The 15,717-nt window shown below is 37.9% G+C and overlaps 1 protein-coding gene across 4 annotated transcripts in view; it reads right to left on the bottom strand.

Annotated features, from left to right (window-relative positions):
- epha3 (eph receptor A3) overlaps positions 1-15,409 on the bottom strand; it is a 103,670-nt gene extending 88,261 nt beyond the window's left edge. For 3 of the 4 annotated variants that reach the window (XM_077579432.1, XM_077579430.1, XM_077579431.1), the window contains exons 1-2: positions 15,204-15,409; positions 8,626-8,690 (exon numbers count right to left, since the gene is read on the bottom strand). In XM_077579432.1, the coding sequence (XP_077435558.1) occupies positions 8,626-8,690; positions 15,204-15,297 (159 nt within the window). In that variant the 5' untranslated portion in view covers positions 15,298-15,409. Of the gene's footprint in view, positions 1-26; positions 39-8,625; positions 8,691-15,203 lie in introns of all 4 variants that reach the window. The other variant, XM_077579429.1, reaches the window with a different exon arrangement.
- Between the last annotated feature and the right edge of the window lie 308 nt (positions 15,410-15,717).

Below are 15,717 nucleotides of genomic sequence, written 5' to 3'. Positions count from 1 at the left end.
ACCAGGAACGTTCATGGCTATCTTACATTTTCCCTCCACTGGAAGAAAGCGATGAGAGAGGAAAGGAGACAAGAAAGCGGGGTCATTCCTTTTGAATTCAACACAGTGGGAAGACTCATTTATCATGCGCTTTGGCTTCGCAGTTCAGGAAAATAAACAGTGAATCAGAGAGATGATGAATGGGAAAACACCTAAAACACTGGGTTCATTGTGGTTAAATTGACAGACATTAGAATGATTGGTTCTTAACCTGGGTTCGATCGAACTCCAGGGGTTCGGTGAGTCAGTCTGAGGTGTTTGCCGGAGGTCAGGACACACACCTGACTCTAATGTTTCGTTATGATATCCCCCACTTGGCCAGCAAAAAAAAACAATGGTCGGAGGAATATGTGCAATATGAATTCACATGTATAACATATGGTGTTCCACAGGGTTCAATTCTGGGGCTTTTGCTGTTTTTTGGGTTCCTTCCTAAGAAAGCAGCGGTGGTTGTTTTAAAGTGCTCTATAAATATGGAGTTGATTGGAGTGATAGGAGTCAGCGTCCTAACTGCATGATTTGCAATGCCAAGTTGAGCAATTCTAGCTATCTAGCAAAACTAAAGGAATAATTAGTTAAAGTGCATGGAGATGGTGACTACAGGAATACAACACTTTGTGAATTCAAGGTAAGTGAGCCAGATTGAATGAAAAGGCTATTCTCCTTGTTCATTTTGTTCACCAGTAATATGAACCTGGTGGGGTTCAGTACCTTCAACAAGGTTAAGAACCACTGAGTCTAAGGGAATGCTTTGTTCTCTTCTGGTAAAATAAAACAGAAATGATGGGCAGCACTTTTGAGTGACAAAGAGACTGTCTTGATAAGTGGAAACAAAATTATCAGCACTTTTGGACAAGTGTTACTTGAAACTTAAAACCTTCCGGAACGATACTGTACGCGCATTCACATATAGTTCATGTGGAATGCCCACTGTAGACACACAGCAGGTGTTTTTAAAGTGTGAACACAGCATGACAAGATTTGAACGCTCCTGCTCTCTATTGCTAATTTTGTTGCGATTGTGTGTGTGCAAATCATATCTTTTGAGGGTTCAAGGACCTCTCGGGCTTAAGGATTGCCACTTGCTTTTCATCTCTTAGTAAAGACCTCAAGTGAAAGCCCGGAGAGCTGGCGAGGCGACGCTAGCTCAAGTAGCGATAGCGCCAAAGAGCAGAGCAGAGTGATGGAGGAAGGAGAGAACACCATAAGCTACAAAAAAATTGGCCCTTAAGAAACCATTGGTGTTTATCCATCACTGTATTAGTTTCACAGCATCGCCTCATTCAACAGTGTAGCCTAATAGGTCCAACAAAAGCAGGCAAAGGAAGACATACTTGAGTGCCGTGGCTAAATAAAGTGAACGTTTCAATGATGGCTTCTTTTTTAACGTCACTGAAACTTTAAATGGAGTATTGTATTTACTCCTGCTCTTAAAGGTGCATTGTGCCATTTAAAAAGGTAATATTAAAGCTTTTTCTACGTCATGCATGCTCCACCAACGCCCAGATGAGTACGAAGAGCCCTAACTGGTTTACTCTGACTGCACCTATCAGCTTTTATCTTCCCTTTATAGTAGAGTGTGCTCCACAGTTTCTTTGGGGAGAGGAGGGGTGGAGTGGAGTAGCGGGCATGTGGCGTAGTGCTAGCATTAGCCTGTGGTGTTTGCTAGCGTACGACACTGCACATATTAGCTGCTAACTTTCTGCAGTTGGGATGCTGTGCAGTTACGCTTTGGGCCAGAGGTGGCAGTCGTGAGTAAAAAAGTGACGGTACCTGTGACCCTGATTATGATATGCTATAGTAAATGGATGGACTACTTGAATTTGTTCATGTGATAAAAATATATATATAATTATTATTATTATGATTATTATTATTAATTAATTATTTAATTAAATCAGTTGTCTTTTTAGATTTTTTATTTGAACCCAATGAAGATAAGCAGTATAGAAAATGGATGGATGAATGTTTTTCCTCCAAGTGTCAGTGTTATTAATTTCACTGCCTCATCAGTCCCGCCCTGCTTCTTCTTCTTTTTATCCAATCAGCAATCAGCCTTCCACTGTGTTCTACCCAGAGGTGGTGTCTTTTCTGGTGTGATAACTAATTTAAGTCTACTTAGTGCCTCATTTGTAGTTCAGTGGAGTTGGATCATTGTCGTTTATGCTGTCAACCAATTGCTGGCTTTTCTGTGTTTAGTTTATTCATAATAAACAAGGGAAGCTATCAAGAATACTTATAATCATTTTTGAAACATACAATTTGTAACTATTAGCGAAGCTCATCCAACAGATGAGGAACCCCAACTGTGGATATGGAGACGCTTGCTTCCCAAACATGTCTCAATAATTAAAAGCAACAAGCGGACAAGTCTTTTGTTTATCACCAAGTGGGTGAAACTCCCCTCCCGTTGGATCCTAATTGACATATAACAACACTAGGACCCTACTTCAGACCTTGTGACCTCTGCCCCCTACCCCCCATGGTCACAGCTGGGCCACTGTTTGGTGTGATCCCGTCCCAGGTTGCTCTGATCTTTGCTGTAGGTGAAGCAACTTAAGGGACAGTAAAATGAGAGTGCGGTAACATGAGCTGTTCAAGAAATGACAACTATGGCAACAGGCACGTCTCAGCAGTTCACCAGTTCGCCCGCTTCAAAGGAAGGTCAATGAGAGTTAACGGGCCAGCGTAGAGGCCAGTATAGGGTAACAATGCTTTTAGAACAAGACTTTAGGAAGACAGAAGGTAAGCATCCTAAATGAATTCAGCAATAATCGTTGATGAAACTTTGCAGTCTAAATAGTCTACACTTTAAAACTCAACATACATATATATATATATATATATATATATATATATATATATATATATCCCCCCCAATTTTTTTATAAATAAATAAATTAAATAAAAAAAATAATTATTAATAATTATTATTAAATTATTAAAAAATTAAAAAAAATAAAACTCAACATATATAAACAAAAATCCTGTTTCTAGAAAACATAGAGGAGACTAATGACGATACCGGAGTAGTTAATGGTTTGATCACTGCCCACAGCAAGTTGGAGCCATCTTACACTCTGGCCTCTGTAGGGGTCACCGGGGGTCACAGACGCGACAACTGCTGCATATCAGTCAAAGGGCATTTGGTCAGCCTCTGTTATCCAAAAAAAAAGAGCACACATCGCATGCTTCCTCTGCTTGGCTTTGCTGCCAATCTTGAAGAAAATTGGCGGATTTTTAAACAAGATGTGAATGTGTTTAATGTTCACAACACAGATGAGCTGGAGTAAATAAAACCATGCCAGCGTCAATCCAGGCAAGATTGTGTACAAGTTGTGATTATTACCATATGTAACTTCTATGATGTGATGGGAAAAGTCACTTTTTGGCAGTCTTGGGGCGCTATAGACAATTACAAGGATGTCTTTTTATTTAGCAGTCACATTGACTCAATGCTCCTTTATACTGATGCCAACATAACAAATGTGTTACAGAGAGAAGTATTGAGGAAAACTTTGATGAAAAAAATTATAATGCTTTTCCTGCATGAAAATCTGTGATGTAGCGAGACCATTAAAAAAAAAAAATTCAGGGATTGAACGAAACATTTGGCTGATTATTGGCGCCAATATTCAGCATTTGGACGATATCGGCATCTGCCTTTTTGAAGAATCTTATGGCCGATAACAGCTCAATTTGAAACTATGTTAACTTTAAGGAACTATCAGTGCGGATTTATTTAAACGTTCACTTAACTTTAGAAGAGATGCTGCTCACGCCTGGAATTCTCTGCAGCAACTTAAAATGTTTTTTATTTTTTTAAATAGTGGAAAATGTTATTTACTGTAGTACACAATATGGAGCAATTTAGTTTTTTTTATTTACTATTTTTTTTATTTAACTTTTTAACACATGCTAATGACCCGGAGGGGTGGGGGGGTCACTAATCTTTTAGTTAGAATTATAAAACAAGTATGTCTATTGACATAAAAAAAGTAGTTAATAAATAATAAATAAATAATAAAAAAATAAACGTATATTTTTAACAGTTAGAGAGAGTTAAATCGTATTTTATTTTATTTTATTTTTAGTTTTGATGCCAATATTTTCCATTTTTGTGAAAATTAATATTGGCTTCACATATCAGTTATCGGTCACCTTGACGACTAATAATCAGTATCGACCCTGGAAAAAAAAAAGGTCTATGACTATTTGATTTAATAGTTGTGTTCCTCCAACACATTAAAACACATTTGAGCATAAAAATTCAAAACTGCAAGCCTCTGTGCACATGCATGTGCCTTTAAGAGGCAGGACCCAATGAGGTGGCGCATGAACTGCGTCTGTGTGCGAGTGTCTGGGCCTGAGCTTTGGCATGAAAGTGCTCACTGTCTTCAATATGTTTTATTGTTCTTTTGCCCTTTCATGGATGACTGAAAAGTGCTTTGGGGATTGCGGTTCTCCTTTCCCACATATAACTTAAGGGTACGGTAAGTATACTGTAAAAAAAAAAGAAGGAAAAAAATGTGGAAAATATTCGAAATAGTGGTGGTGCAAATGATAAAACATAATAATAATAATAATAATAATAAATGTAATTTATAGGTGCCTTTTGTTATACATTATTAACATTTTTAATTCTTTATTTCATATATTAACCATGTTGAAATGTTTTATAGATGTGTAGAGTAGGTGAAATAGTGTTGAACTCAGTATAATTTGACCTTAACCTTGTTTTTGTCTAAAAATTCCTTCTCAGTGTTTTGCGCACACACATTCTGTTCGTGAGAACAGATTTTGCCACACACATACCCTGAGAGCACCATCACTCACGGCCACTCTAAATCCAGTTCAATTTGTTTGTGAGATATTGTTTTGGGAAAAAAGTACGAAAAGTACCCTGAGAGTATATTTTGTCTAAAAAGATGAACACAGCTGCAGACTGTGTACGAAAATAATATTATGTAACATATTGTGTGAGAACCAATCTGTTTTACTTATTCATGATGGAAGGAGAATAGGTGTTCTCTTACTGATTTGGATTCTTTAAAAGCTGTATTCCGCAAAAGAGGGGACACACACGCACCCTGGAATTCCACCTTTTACGTGATGTTCAGTGTTGTGCGACCGGAGAATTCTCTGTAACAAATCATCTTTGCAAGGAGTTTTTCTCACAAGAAGTCTATCTTCAAGTTTTTGGAACACGCAAAAGAGGACTAATAATTAGCCTCTAACACTTTCAAGACACTCAAGGTCACCATACAATATCATTTAAAAAAAAACACTACAATTAAGTGACAATATTTCAAATTTTTGGAAGGCTAAGCAATTTACAGCAAATAAAATTAGATGTAAGTTACATAGCTTTTCTTCATATACATTTTCTCATGTTATTTTTGAAGGTATTTTTTGTTGTTGTTGTTATAATACGTTCATGTCTACCGCTTATCCTGCTTTGGGTCATGGGGAAGCTCAAGCTTATCACAGCTGACTGTGGACTTAATGCAGAGCATGTGAGGATCGTTTGCTGGTCAATCACACATCAAGATAAACAAAATTCACTCACTGTGTGGGAATCAATCTCACACTTGCTGCACAAGTCAGCCATGTGTACCAATACATTGTCCATGACCTAAAATTTGAATTACTTCGAGTTTTATTTAAACTTCATTCATAAACTTTTGCTCAAGTTTACGATTTCGGGATGTGCAAAGTTGTTGGCCATTGCCGCAATGTAGTTTGTATTCTCCACTGGCTTCCACGCAAAATAGACTTAACTATGTGTTCCCATTAATTCTATTTGCATGTCCAGGGAGCGTCTGGGGTGTTGGTTTGTTGCTGAAGAATGCTTTCAGAGCACTCAAGAATGTAATCTGTAACTCTCTTTAGTCTTGCGGACGGCTAAGCTCCCAGGACGCTGCTCAGCCATCAGCCTGCCTCCCAAACAGATAAGAGTCTATCTGGATCACACACATTGGCATATACTAACACACAGACACTCATCATTTCAGCTTGTCTACACTGCGGACATCCTGGGAGGCTGAACTCTTTAATTTGCTCTGACCGGAGCGTGTTGTGTCTCAGCGGACCAATAGCCACTGCCTCTCCGTCAATGTGAAGGGGTGTGCGTGCGTGCGTGTGTGTCAGGGCTCGGTGCCACATTATGAGAAATCATTTGTGCGCAGCACTGTCCCAGGGCAGGCTGCTTATCGGAGCAAGTCACTAGATGACGTGAGTAATTACAGATGATTCACCTTGAGGACTTCATCATCAGCATTCTTTCATTCACAGTCTGTCTCTCATCCTGCTTTACTCTTCTCTTTTTTTTTTGTCCGTCATATCGATCAATCCCTGTCTTTTTGATCTCACATTCGGTAAGGACATTGCAGCATTGGTACTTCTGCCCTTCTTATTTATAGAGCCGTCAAAATTAATCGATTAATCGAGAAGTAATTGATTATCAAATTAATCAACAAATTTGGAGCCTTTTTTTTTTATTGGATTCTGATTTTAGCATATCAACAGTAATTGTTCACTTATTTCTGTAGTCCTTCATGAAAGAGGACTGATTATCTTCTGTGTTTAATCAAAATAAGACATTTGAAAAAAAAATCTGTTCTTAATTTGGACAAAAATGCCTGAACCGGTAACATAGTACAACATCAATCCACCTTTTTTTTAATCACTATATGAATACAAAGAACAAAATAACCATGAATCACTTGTTAATAAACAGTCAACAGGGGGAAATGACAGCATGGGTTATTTATTTTCTATTTAAAAATGTCATTATTGTATTTTAATATAATTTTCACATATTGCACTTTACTATATTCTTTACATTCCTGGTAACTTTTAATCCACTACAACTCCTCAGTAAAATGTATACTTTTTACTCACATATATTTTCCCTAACCATCTATTTCTGTTGGTCATTACTACAAAATAAAATCTGCAAAAAATAAAATAAAATGTTTGTTGACATGGGTGGGACCTGCGTTTATTGCTAACTTCAATTGGCTTTTACGCCGATTAATCAAGGGCGGAGCTATGTGGTGGCCAGTGGTGGCTATCTGGCCACCCCTCTGACCACCCCACATTTTCTGCTTAGTGAATTGAGGTCTCACAAGAATTGTTGACATCATGCATGTCACAATTTGATCTCCGTTTTCAATTTTAAGACTATTTTTTTTAAATGTTGGTTTTTGCAATTTTAGTCATTTTGTATGATGTTAGAGTTTTATCTTATCTTATTTTTTTTTTTACTTTGCTCATTTAAGGCAACGTTGACATACCTCATTAGTCTGACACCTTTCAATGTATTTAACAAATTATTCAGGAAATTGTAACTGTCTTCACATTAAGTATATTTTTAATATAAACTTTATTTGTAAAGTTAAAACTTTTATGTAGTGCCAGTCATATGGTGCGATTGAGGAAAACACTTCTGGCAGCTCTTCTGAGCAAATGAAAATTATTTTAAGTCACAGCCAAAAAGTAACACTTAATCAAGGAGAAAATAAGAAAATGCGCTTATGTGAATGTGTGTGTGCGTGGGTGTGCGTGTGCATATGTGAGTGCGCCGGCCAGCCCTGAGGCACAGTAGTCTAACCAGTTAGACAAATAAACTCTGAGCGAGAACCCACTGCAGACACTTTGTAGTGGAGAAAGGCTGACAGATGAGCCTGCAGATTTTTTTTTCTTTTTATCCCAAAAGTATGGTGCAAGTTCATTTCAAAAAGCACACTCAAGTGTGAAATGTGCATAATGCAATACTAACATTTTTGTTGTGGTTTAAAAATAAAAAAAGATTTCTGTGGATGCATGCAATCGTTATTGTTTAGTATCCCGGAAAAGCTATATCACTGGTATGCAGGCAGGATTTAGTTTTGTTCCGTAAAATCTGAGCGATTCTGTGAACCTTTTTTGTAGGTTTAGTAAAATTAAGTAAAATGTGGCACGCTATGAAATATTTTTTTAAACAATGGAAATGGGTCAAACGGCGCCACTTTAATTTGTATTAGGTTATTTCAACTGCACTTTTGTTCTCCAAGAACAAGAAAAAAAATTGCAGAGATTTTTAAAAAATATATGTTATTATGACAATATTAATTTAACTGAGTTCAAAAAATGCTGTATAAAAAAAAAAAAAAAAAAAGGTCCGCTGCCGATATCAATTTTGAATGCGTATCGTGCCAGAAAGAGGTTAAGCCTATTGAACATTCCGGCAAGGATGCTTTTGTCCAAACAACCCAAAATCCCTTAATACCATAATCTTTCTTTTAACGCACACACACAAATACAGTTAACACCAATACAAACATTTTCTCTTAAGCATCTTGACCATATGGCGAGCGCTAGATGTTTAACCTTTAACCTGTGAGATGGAGAATGGACCAAAATGTCTAAAGAAATGGGTTAATCTACACTTGGCTTATTTGTCTGACATTACAACGCGAGCGAGAGAGAGATTGTGAAAACAATCAAAACTCACATAAAATACCTTCACAGTGGAAATAACAGTAGCTCCTCAATGTCAGTAGCATCACACGTCTAAGTTAACTCAAGACAGAGGATACTCACCCCATGTGACGGGTAGGAAATCCATCCTAACTCTCCTTGGCTTGCTTTAGAATCTAACAGGTTCACTGTGTGGGGGGGGAGAAAACAAAGAACATATGAGTGTCTAGTCCTTGTTAGCCCCAATTAGCCCCTTATCTAATCCCACAGGAGAGATCCCCGACCTCAAGCACTCTTGTGCTGATCGTGTCACTGTTTACTCAGCTGCCACACAATACACATATTCTGTGCTCGGCAACAGTAAAAGGCAGAGTTGCGAGCGACACGCAAGCATACAAGCAGAAGTTGCTAGGCACAGATATCAGAAAAGAAAACATGCGGCAATGAAAAAAAAGGTCATTTTTTTTCCCTGATGTGAGGTTCTGACCCGTTTTGCAAGTTGTCAGACCAACGTCGTGTTGTTCATTTTCTTTTTTTTTGCTGGAGAGCTCAGTATTGTTCATTCGGTAATTTTACCGATTTAACATGTCAAAAAAAAAAAAAAGGAAAACAAAAGAGAGAGCAATGGTGTTCATTTTGAGGGGAACGGTGCAACTGCTAGTTTCGGAAAAAGGCCATACAACAAAAAATAAAACAAATAGAAGCGCAGTTAAAGTATCCGGACTGAGATGACAGATAAAGAGTAACTTAATTTATGTTGTGATGCAAAATATACGGAAAGTTCCACCCACAACATTTAGAAAAGAATGGGGGGAAAAAAAGGCATAAAATTTGCAATAAATAATGAACAGCTCTTGCCTCAAAACAAATATTGAACATTTTATGATTATAAACACATTCTTCCAAAGTGGATAAACTGGCATTCAGTATTCTTTTTTTCCCAGAAGGACACTCGACTTGACAAAACATATGTGAGAAAACTATTGTGGGTGAGTTACAGTTCCAGAAGTTTGGTTCTGATTATTCATCCCAGGTTGACGGTGAGATGTGACGAGCAGTTTCTTGGCTGGGAAACATTCAGGCCTGTCAGCGCTATTGGCAAAGTGGGGGGGATCAAACTTGACTGCAGACCAATTTTCATTTGCAGTGATTATGGAGCGAGCATTTTATTTCTAATTTGTATTTACACAAATGGAAAAATGTTCAAGTGAGCCAAGGAAAGAAATTTGCATCGACTCAGTGTCAGTGTTTTCACAAGTTTCTCAAACATGATTTGAATAAAGGAGACAATCTGATCTAAATGCCGATTCAGGGGTTTGCATTTTAAAATGCGTTGGTGAGTGGCAACCCGACAAACCTGACACGGGTCCTATACACGAGCTGTCAGCGTACTATGCCATGTAATTTTCATTACAGTATTGCTGAGATGCGAGGAAAAAGCAGGGCAAAGCAATAGCCACCACACGCACATCGTAAGGATAGCCACAAATCGCTATTTCGTTGGACTGGAACCTTTTAGGTCAGGGGTTTCCAAACTTTTTGGTTTGAGGAAAACCATCTTTAAATTCTTTGACTTTAATATTTCAAACATAAATTGTTAATATTTTCTGGTGAATTTGATCAACACAACTATAAGGCAAATAGTTTTGGCTTTATTTATTTTATTTTATTTTGGGGTGTCCCACAGCCCTGCATCGCACTAGAATAAATCCGGCCCTGCTCCAAACAGCAGCCGAACACAGTATTTTGAACCAAAACAAGCAAAAACTTTGCCACAGTCTTTTGAAGAATACTGCAATTGTGTTTGTCATAAATAGTTTATTTGTATCTTTGGGAATTTAGAAAAGTTTACTTAAAAAAACAACAACGTATTAGTACTTGGCCGCGCCAAATGTCATTTTTAGTATATGCCGCGGGCCGCTGAAAAATGGATGGCAGGGCGCAAATTGCCCCCAGGCTGTACTTTGGACACCTCAGTTTTAGGTACAATTATGTTATTTATTTCTATTTTGTTGACAGAAAAAAAGGTACGTGACTATTCAACACATTGAACTAATTTTTTCTGTTCGCAATAAAATAATCAATATTAATGTGGAAAGATACAGTAAGGAAATAATGTATGAGAAAGTGAAATGAAGAAAAACATTATTATTCCCTCAGTGAGTCCAAACACAAAAGTGAAAATGTCCCTGATGAGATTTTAATATATACTGACCATTTTCTTATGAATATATTCGAACCATAATTCCCGAACCCTTTTGAAAAATATGGCAAAATATGACATTTTTTGCTCCAAGATATGCGTTCAGCACAGAATGTCTGCCGTGTTGGTGAAACGTGCTGCTGCCAATCCTGACGATTTTGTGGGGGTGTCTTGTTGTGGGTTTCTGCCTATATTCATGGAGCTCACATTGGCGCATTAGCAAGTTACTCCAGTTACAAGAAAATTGTCCAATTTGGACATAACAGTGAGTTTCCTATTACATTATAATGAGATCTCATCTTATCTCATCACACACAAACAAATGGTAGCTATTTATTTGCATGTGTGTACAAAAACACTAGATATAGAGAAGTGACGCCACACCCAGACAATATAAAACTTCTGTATGCCATTGTGGAGTATACATTTGCTGAAGATGGTACCGTTTAGTCACATTCCACTGCCTAGTTTGTCAAACAAGATTTTCCCTACACAAGCAGCATTATCAAAGCCAACACTCTACTCTCTGAGCACATCTTGTAGTTTCACACTGGAAAAAAAAAAGCTGCGTCTATCCACATTTATACAAAACTGAATTTGGATCCACCTGAACTCTCGCCTCCTTAGCCAATCAGCACGTTACAGTGGCAGCAGACACATTCCTATTAGAGTCTAATGAAGCTATCTGTTCATGTCAGATAATAGCAGCTCAGCATCCAGGGCCATTGCTTCCAATTTACATTTCTCAATGAGGCGAGCCCACCACTCAAATTGAGCCGAGCGGGGGAATTTGAGAGCAGAAAATTAAACAGCTCTTATATCGCATGCGGGGGGGGGGGGGGGGGGGGGGCAAAAAAAATGCTCCATCCAGCTGCTCTCGGACGAGAATTCAGCACACGCATATAAACACTCAACTGGAGCACGGTTCCGGAAAAATACACACATTCACGCCAAAGTCCTCATCAAAGTGCACACACTTGAAAACATGTTCGTTTATATTATATGCATATATTGCACCTGAAACATACAAAACAACTAAAAAAGACACAAACTAAGCCAGAGAAGCCCCCTCGTTCGTGTACTCGCACTTAGCATGCTAGCATGACGTTGCTAGCCCCCCTACCCGTGCGAGGGAGTGCCACTAACCGGGAAACGGTATAGTATTTTTAGACAACTGAGCCAGACTATGCGAAATGTAAAGGTAAATCCATATATAACAGATAGGGTTGTCTGTCTGTGATCATAAAATGACCTCAAGTAAAGGTCAAACTGCTATAGGCAATCAAAATATCCTTTTTTTTTTTTACAATTATCAATCCGGTTTTTTTTTCACTTGTTGAGGTAAATATTTGTAATACATGTTCACTTTTTAGTGTGTATGTTAAATTAATGATATAAGCATTTTTGACATGACAGTCATATCATTATGTGGCGCCTAACAAAATAATAAGTACTGTTGACGGTCTCAGATAAAATCACATGACTAATAGATTAGAATAGAATAGGCAGATGGTATATGCACTATAAGTCAAAGGGCTTTGTCTTGCTATGGCTGTGAGCATGCGAAGGTTGGCAGGCTGCACTGCAGGCAAAGCATGGCGACTTGTGTCTGTGTTAAAGGATGAAGTGTTCACCTCCCATTATGAATAATTCAAACGCAGAGTCGCTCTGTCTGATGTTGCTCTGCGTGCCCAACCCCTCTGGCCCCATTCTTCTTTCTTTCTCTTTTCTTTTATAGTCTATAAGCTATTTATCACACACCTATACGTTCACAATAATGAAAAATAAAATAAAAACATGAACTTGTGGTTTCCCGGAAAATAACCGGTCTTTTATAACACTGTTTCTTGTCAACGTCACTCCAGCTCAGTGATTGGTTGTCAAACGTCACGTCACGTGACGTTGCGTGTTTTGGATGTTTTTAAAGGAATCTGTTTTAGCCTGATTTCAAGCAGCTTTCAAAAAAAAGGTGCCATCGCTCATAAACGTTGAACTTCTCAGCGGGGATCCTCTGCGGGGCCAGAGCTCCCCAACGGCCGCCCAAAAATAGCGGGTCCGAGGCCTCGCGACGCGCAGCAGCAAGGGCCAAATTCACAACACGTTACTGTACTTTACAATACAAATCAATGTTCAAGAACTAAAACAATAATAATAAACAAAATAAAATCGTATCTCCTTCATATTAAGGCAAAACACAGAGATGTCCTTTAAATTACCCTCAATTCACAAGACAATTTAATAAAGAATAAAAGAATAAAACAAAGAGGAACATTATGAATTGTGTTTTCAAAAAATGTTGGCTAACCTGATAAAATTGACCAAATCGAAGTAAATACGTATTTTAAGAGTAAATTAGATCGGAATGATCTAATTGTAATTATGAGGTGATGTCAAAAAATAATCTATGACCTCAATTTGAAAAAGTAATGTAAAATTGTCCCACGCATTAAAGATTGAATTAAGAGGTAATTAAATTGCAACTACACATTGTCTTTATCACTTTTCATTATGATACTATTATTTCATTAACCAGAAAGAGAACAATATATATAAGTTAAACTGTTGCAATTCTTAAACGTCACTACAACTTTTTTCTCAACTTGGCTGCCATACACACAAACAAACACACAAAACATTAAAGAACTTTTTTAGTGAGTGCTAACAGAAAAAAAAATGCGAATATCACACAGGCTACTCTATTTTTCTATTTGTCCAATGATTTTTTTTTCCAGTTCATTTGAAAGCACACACATACACACTGCTACATACACGGTATTCAAGAGCATAGGCCTACTCTAGTATAATAGAATATAATTTTAGACTTCGTTCTTGGTGTGACTATTAGCTCAGATTGATCTTGGAGTAAAAAAAAAAAGTATATATGTAAAACATCATATTGAGAGTTCAATATATTTTCAGATGTAGCTATTTATTTATTACAACTTTTTTTTTAATTATAGAGAAGATCACACATGTCAGAAGTTAAATTATAAAAACGAAAGAAAAACAATTCAGGCCAAATAATAATAATAATAATAGTTTTGAAATAGTTTAACTACGTCTGCACAAATGTTTTAGTGTTTAATTATTTCTCTTATTTTGCATGCTGGCAATAAAATACAAATTATAAAGTGACATTTCTCGGGATGACAGAACAATCCAAACACATCATACAACGTCTAGGTCACCTTTTCTGTTCTGATTTTTGCTGTCCCACGTGAATATGTGACATCATTGTACTGTATGTCTAACTTTTTCAAACTCCAAGCAAGTCATAGCCTTCTGATTGAAAATGTTATTATCACCGACTTTTTTTTTTTTTTAAAGAAGCGTTTATCAGTGTTAGAAACCACATTCAGAGACGGGCTCATTTTTCAATATCTACCACAAAACATATATTGATAGCCTAACCAAAAGGAGTCAAATACATTCAGAAAAAAATGAATAAACAGAAAAAAGTGACATTGGTTGCTGAAAGTAAATATATGTAGGATAGCTGCTCTAATCACGGTAGGCTATAATAAACAATATGGATTAGGCGACAAGTTAATTTATGCACTACAACCCTGGCCGATAGTGCCTCATTCATCTAGCATGCGCGTTACTCGTCTGCTTGTTATTTTGATCTCTCAACTGTACCAAACAATATCTGGCGTTAACTATGAAGCAAACCAACTTTTTGCAGTTGCTGTAGGCCTACAGGACATGTGCGACTTTCACTTGTTTGCGGGGCAATATCAACTGTTTAAACAGGTGACTCGATCCACGTCCAGTGGACCACGCTTCTCCTTCTGTCGCCTTTTACAAAGCCCCCCCCCATACACTGTAATAGTGACAAAGATCGGACAAAAATAGAGGTGACTCATTTCATATTCCCGCACCAGTCATATGTACCGTTACTTGTTTTCGTGCGTTGAGTTACATTATAATATCGGAATACTTCGACGCGCGTTCCAAAAAACAACAACCATAAACGATCTGTTTTGGTGAAGCGTGTGAAAAAAACATAAAGAACAATGTGCGCGTATTTACGCACGTGCGTCTCCTACATTGTTTACTGCTGCCTTCAAAATAGGAGCGACTGCAATCTGGATTTACGTGGCTCATTGAACAGAACGGATCGGCGAACCCTGTTGTTTCTTTTGATCTTTTTTCCACCCCCGGTGTAACTCTGCGATGTCTTGGCGACATGTCTGGTCGGCAATCCGTGCATTCTCCCCCCATTCAAGCACTTAATCCTTATTGGAGCGATAATCCGAAATTACGGAACTCTGTCTGGCGCGTTGTGTCTATTGTCACAATGTTCAGCGATGGATACATATGTAGGCTATACTAACTCTCTTATGACATCGCCTACGGTACATCACCTTTTCCATTGAAGTGTTTTGTTTGAATTACTCACATTTGGACAAGTCGGACCCGAGCGCAAAGCACCAGCCAAAGAACGCACACTAAAGAGCACATGGACAGACAAAAAAGAAGGCAAGACTTTGCTTACCTTCATTTGGAGGGTAGACGACGCTGAAAGCTGGAAGCACGACAGACAGTAAAAGAGGTAAAATGAAAAGCTGTGATCGCGAATTGCAATCCATGGCGGCGCATTAGAGGTGCATAACTCCATGAAGCCACTGACTGGTCTGAGAGCTTCTACTATGCGCGCTGCTCTCGCCCACTCTACAAGATCGTGCAGGCGCTTTTCCGCTGGGTCCTACAGAGTCGGCAATAAAAGAGAGTAAAGGGAGGGGGGAGAGAGAGCTATGCTTAATTCCACCGGTCAGTATAGAGATGAGTGGTCCGCAACTTTCACATGAGTTTAGTGATTTAAAAATTAAGGTTGACACCAATTGCTGTAATAAATAAAATTCTTGTCATTTTTTTACAAATAATAAATATGGCAGTTTCTGAGGCTAAAGAAGAAAAAACTTTGACTGTTGATTTACACCGAGACTTGTTGGAGGAGAGAGACCATTTAAACGCAGATTGAAAGCAAAGGAACACATATACAAGACATT

The sequence above is a fragment of the Vanacampus margaritifer genome, chromosome 11 (genome assembly GCF_051991255.1).
Source record: "Vanacampus margaritifer isolate UIUO_Vmar chromosome 11, RoL_Vmar_1.0, whole genome shotgun sequence".
NCBI lineage: Eukaryota > Metazoa > Chordata > Actinopteri > Syngnathiformes > Syngnathidae > Vanacampus > Vanacampus margaritifer.
This window is presented reverse-complemented; position numbering and strand designations above follow the sequence as displayed.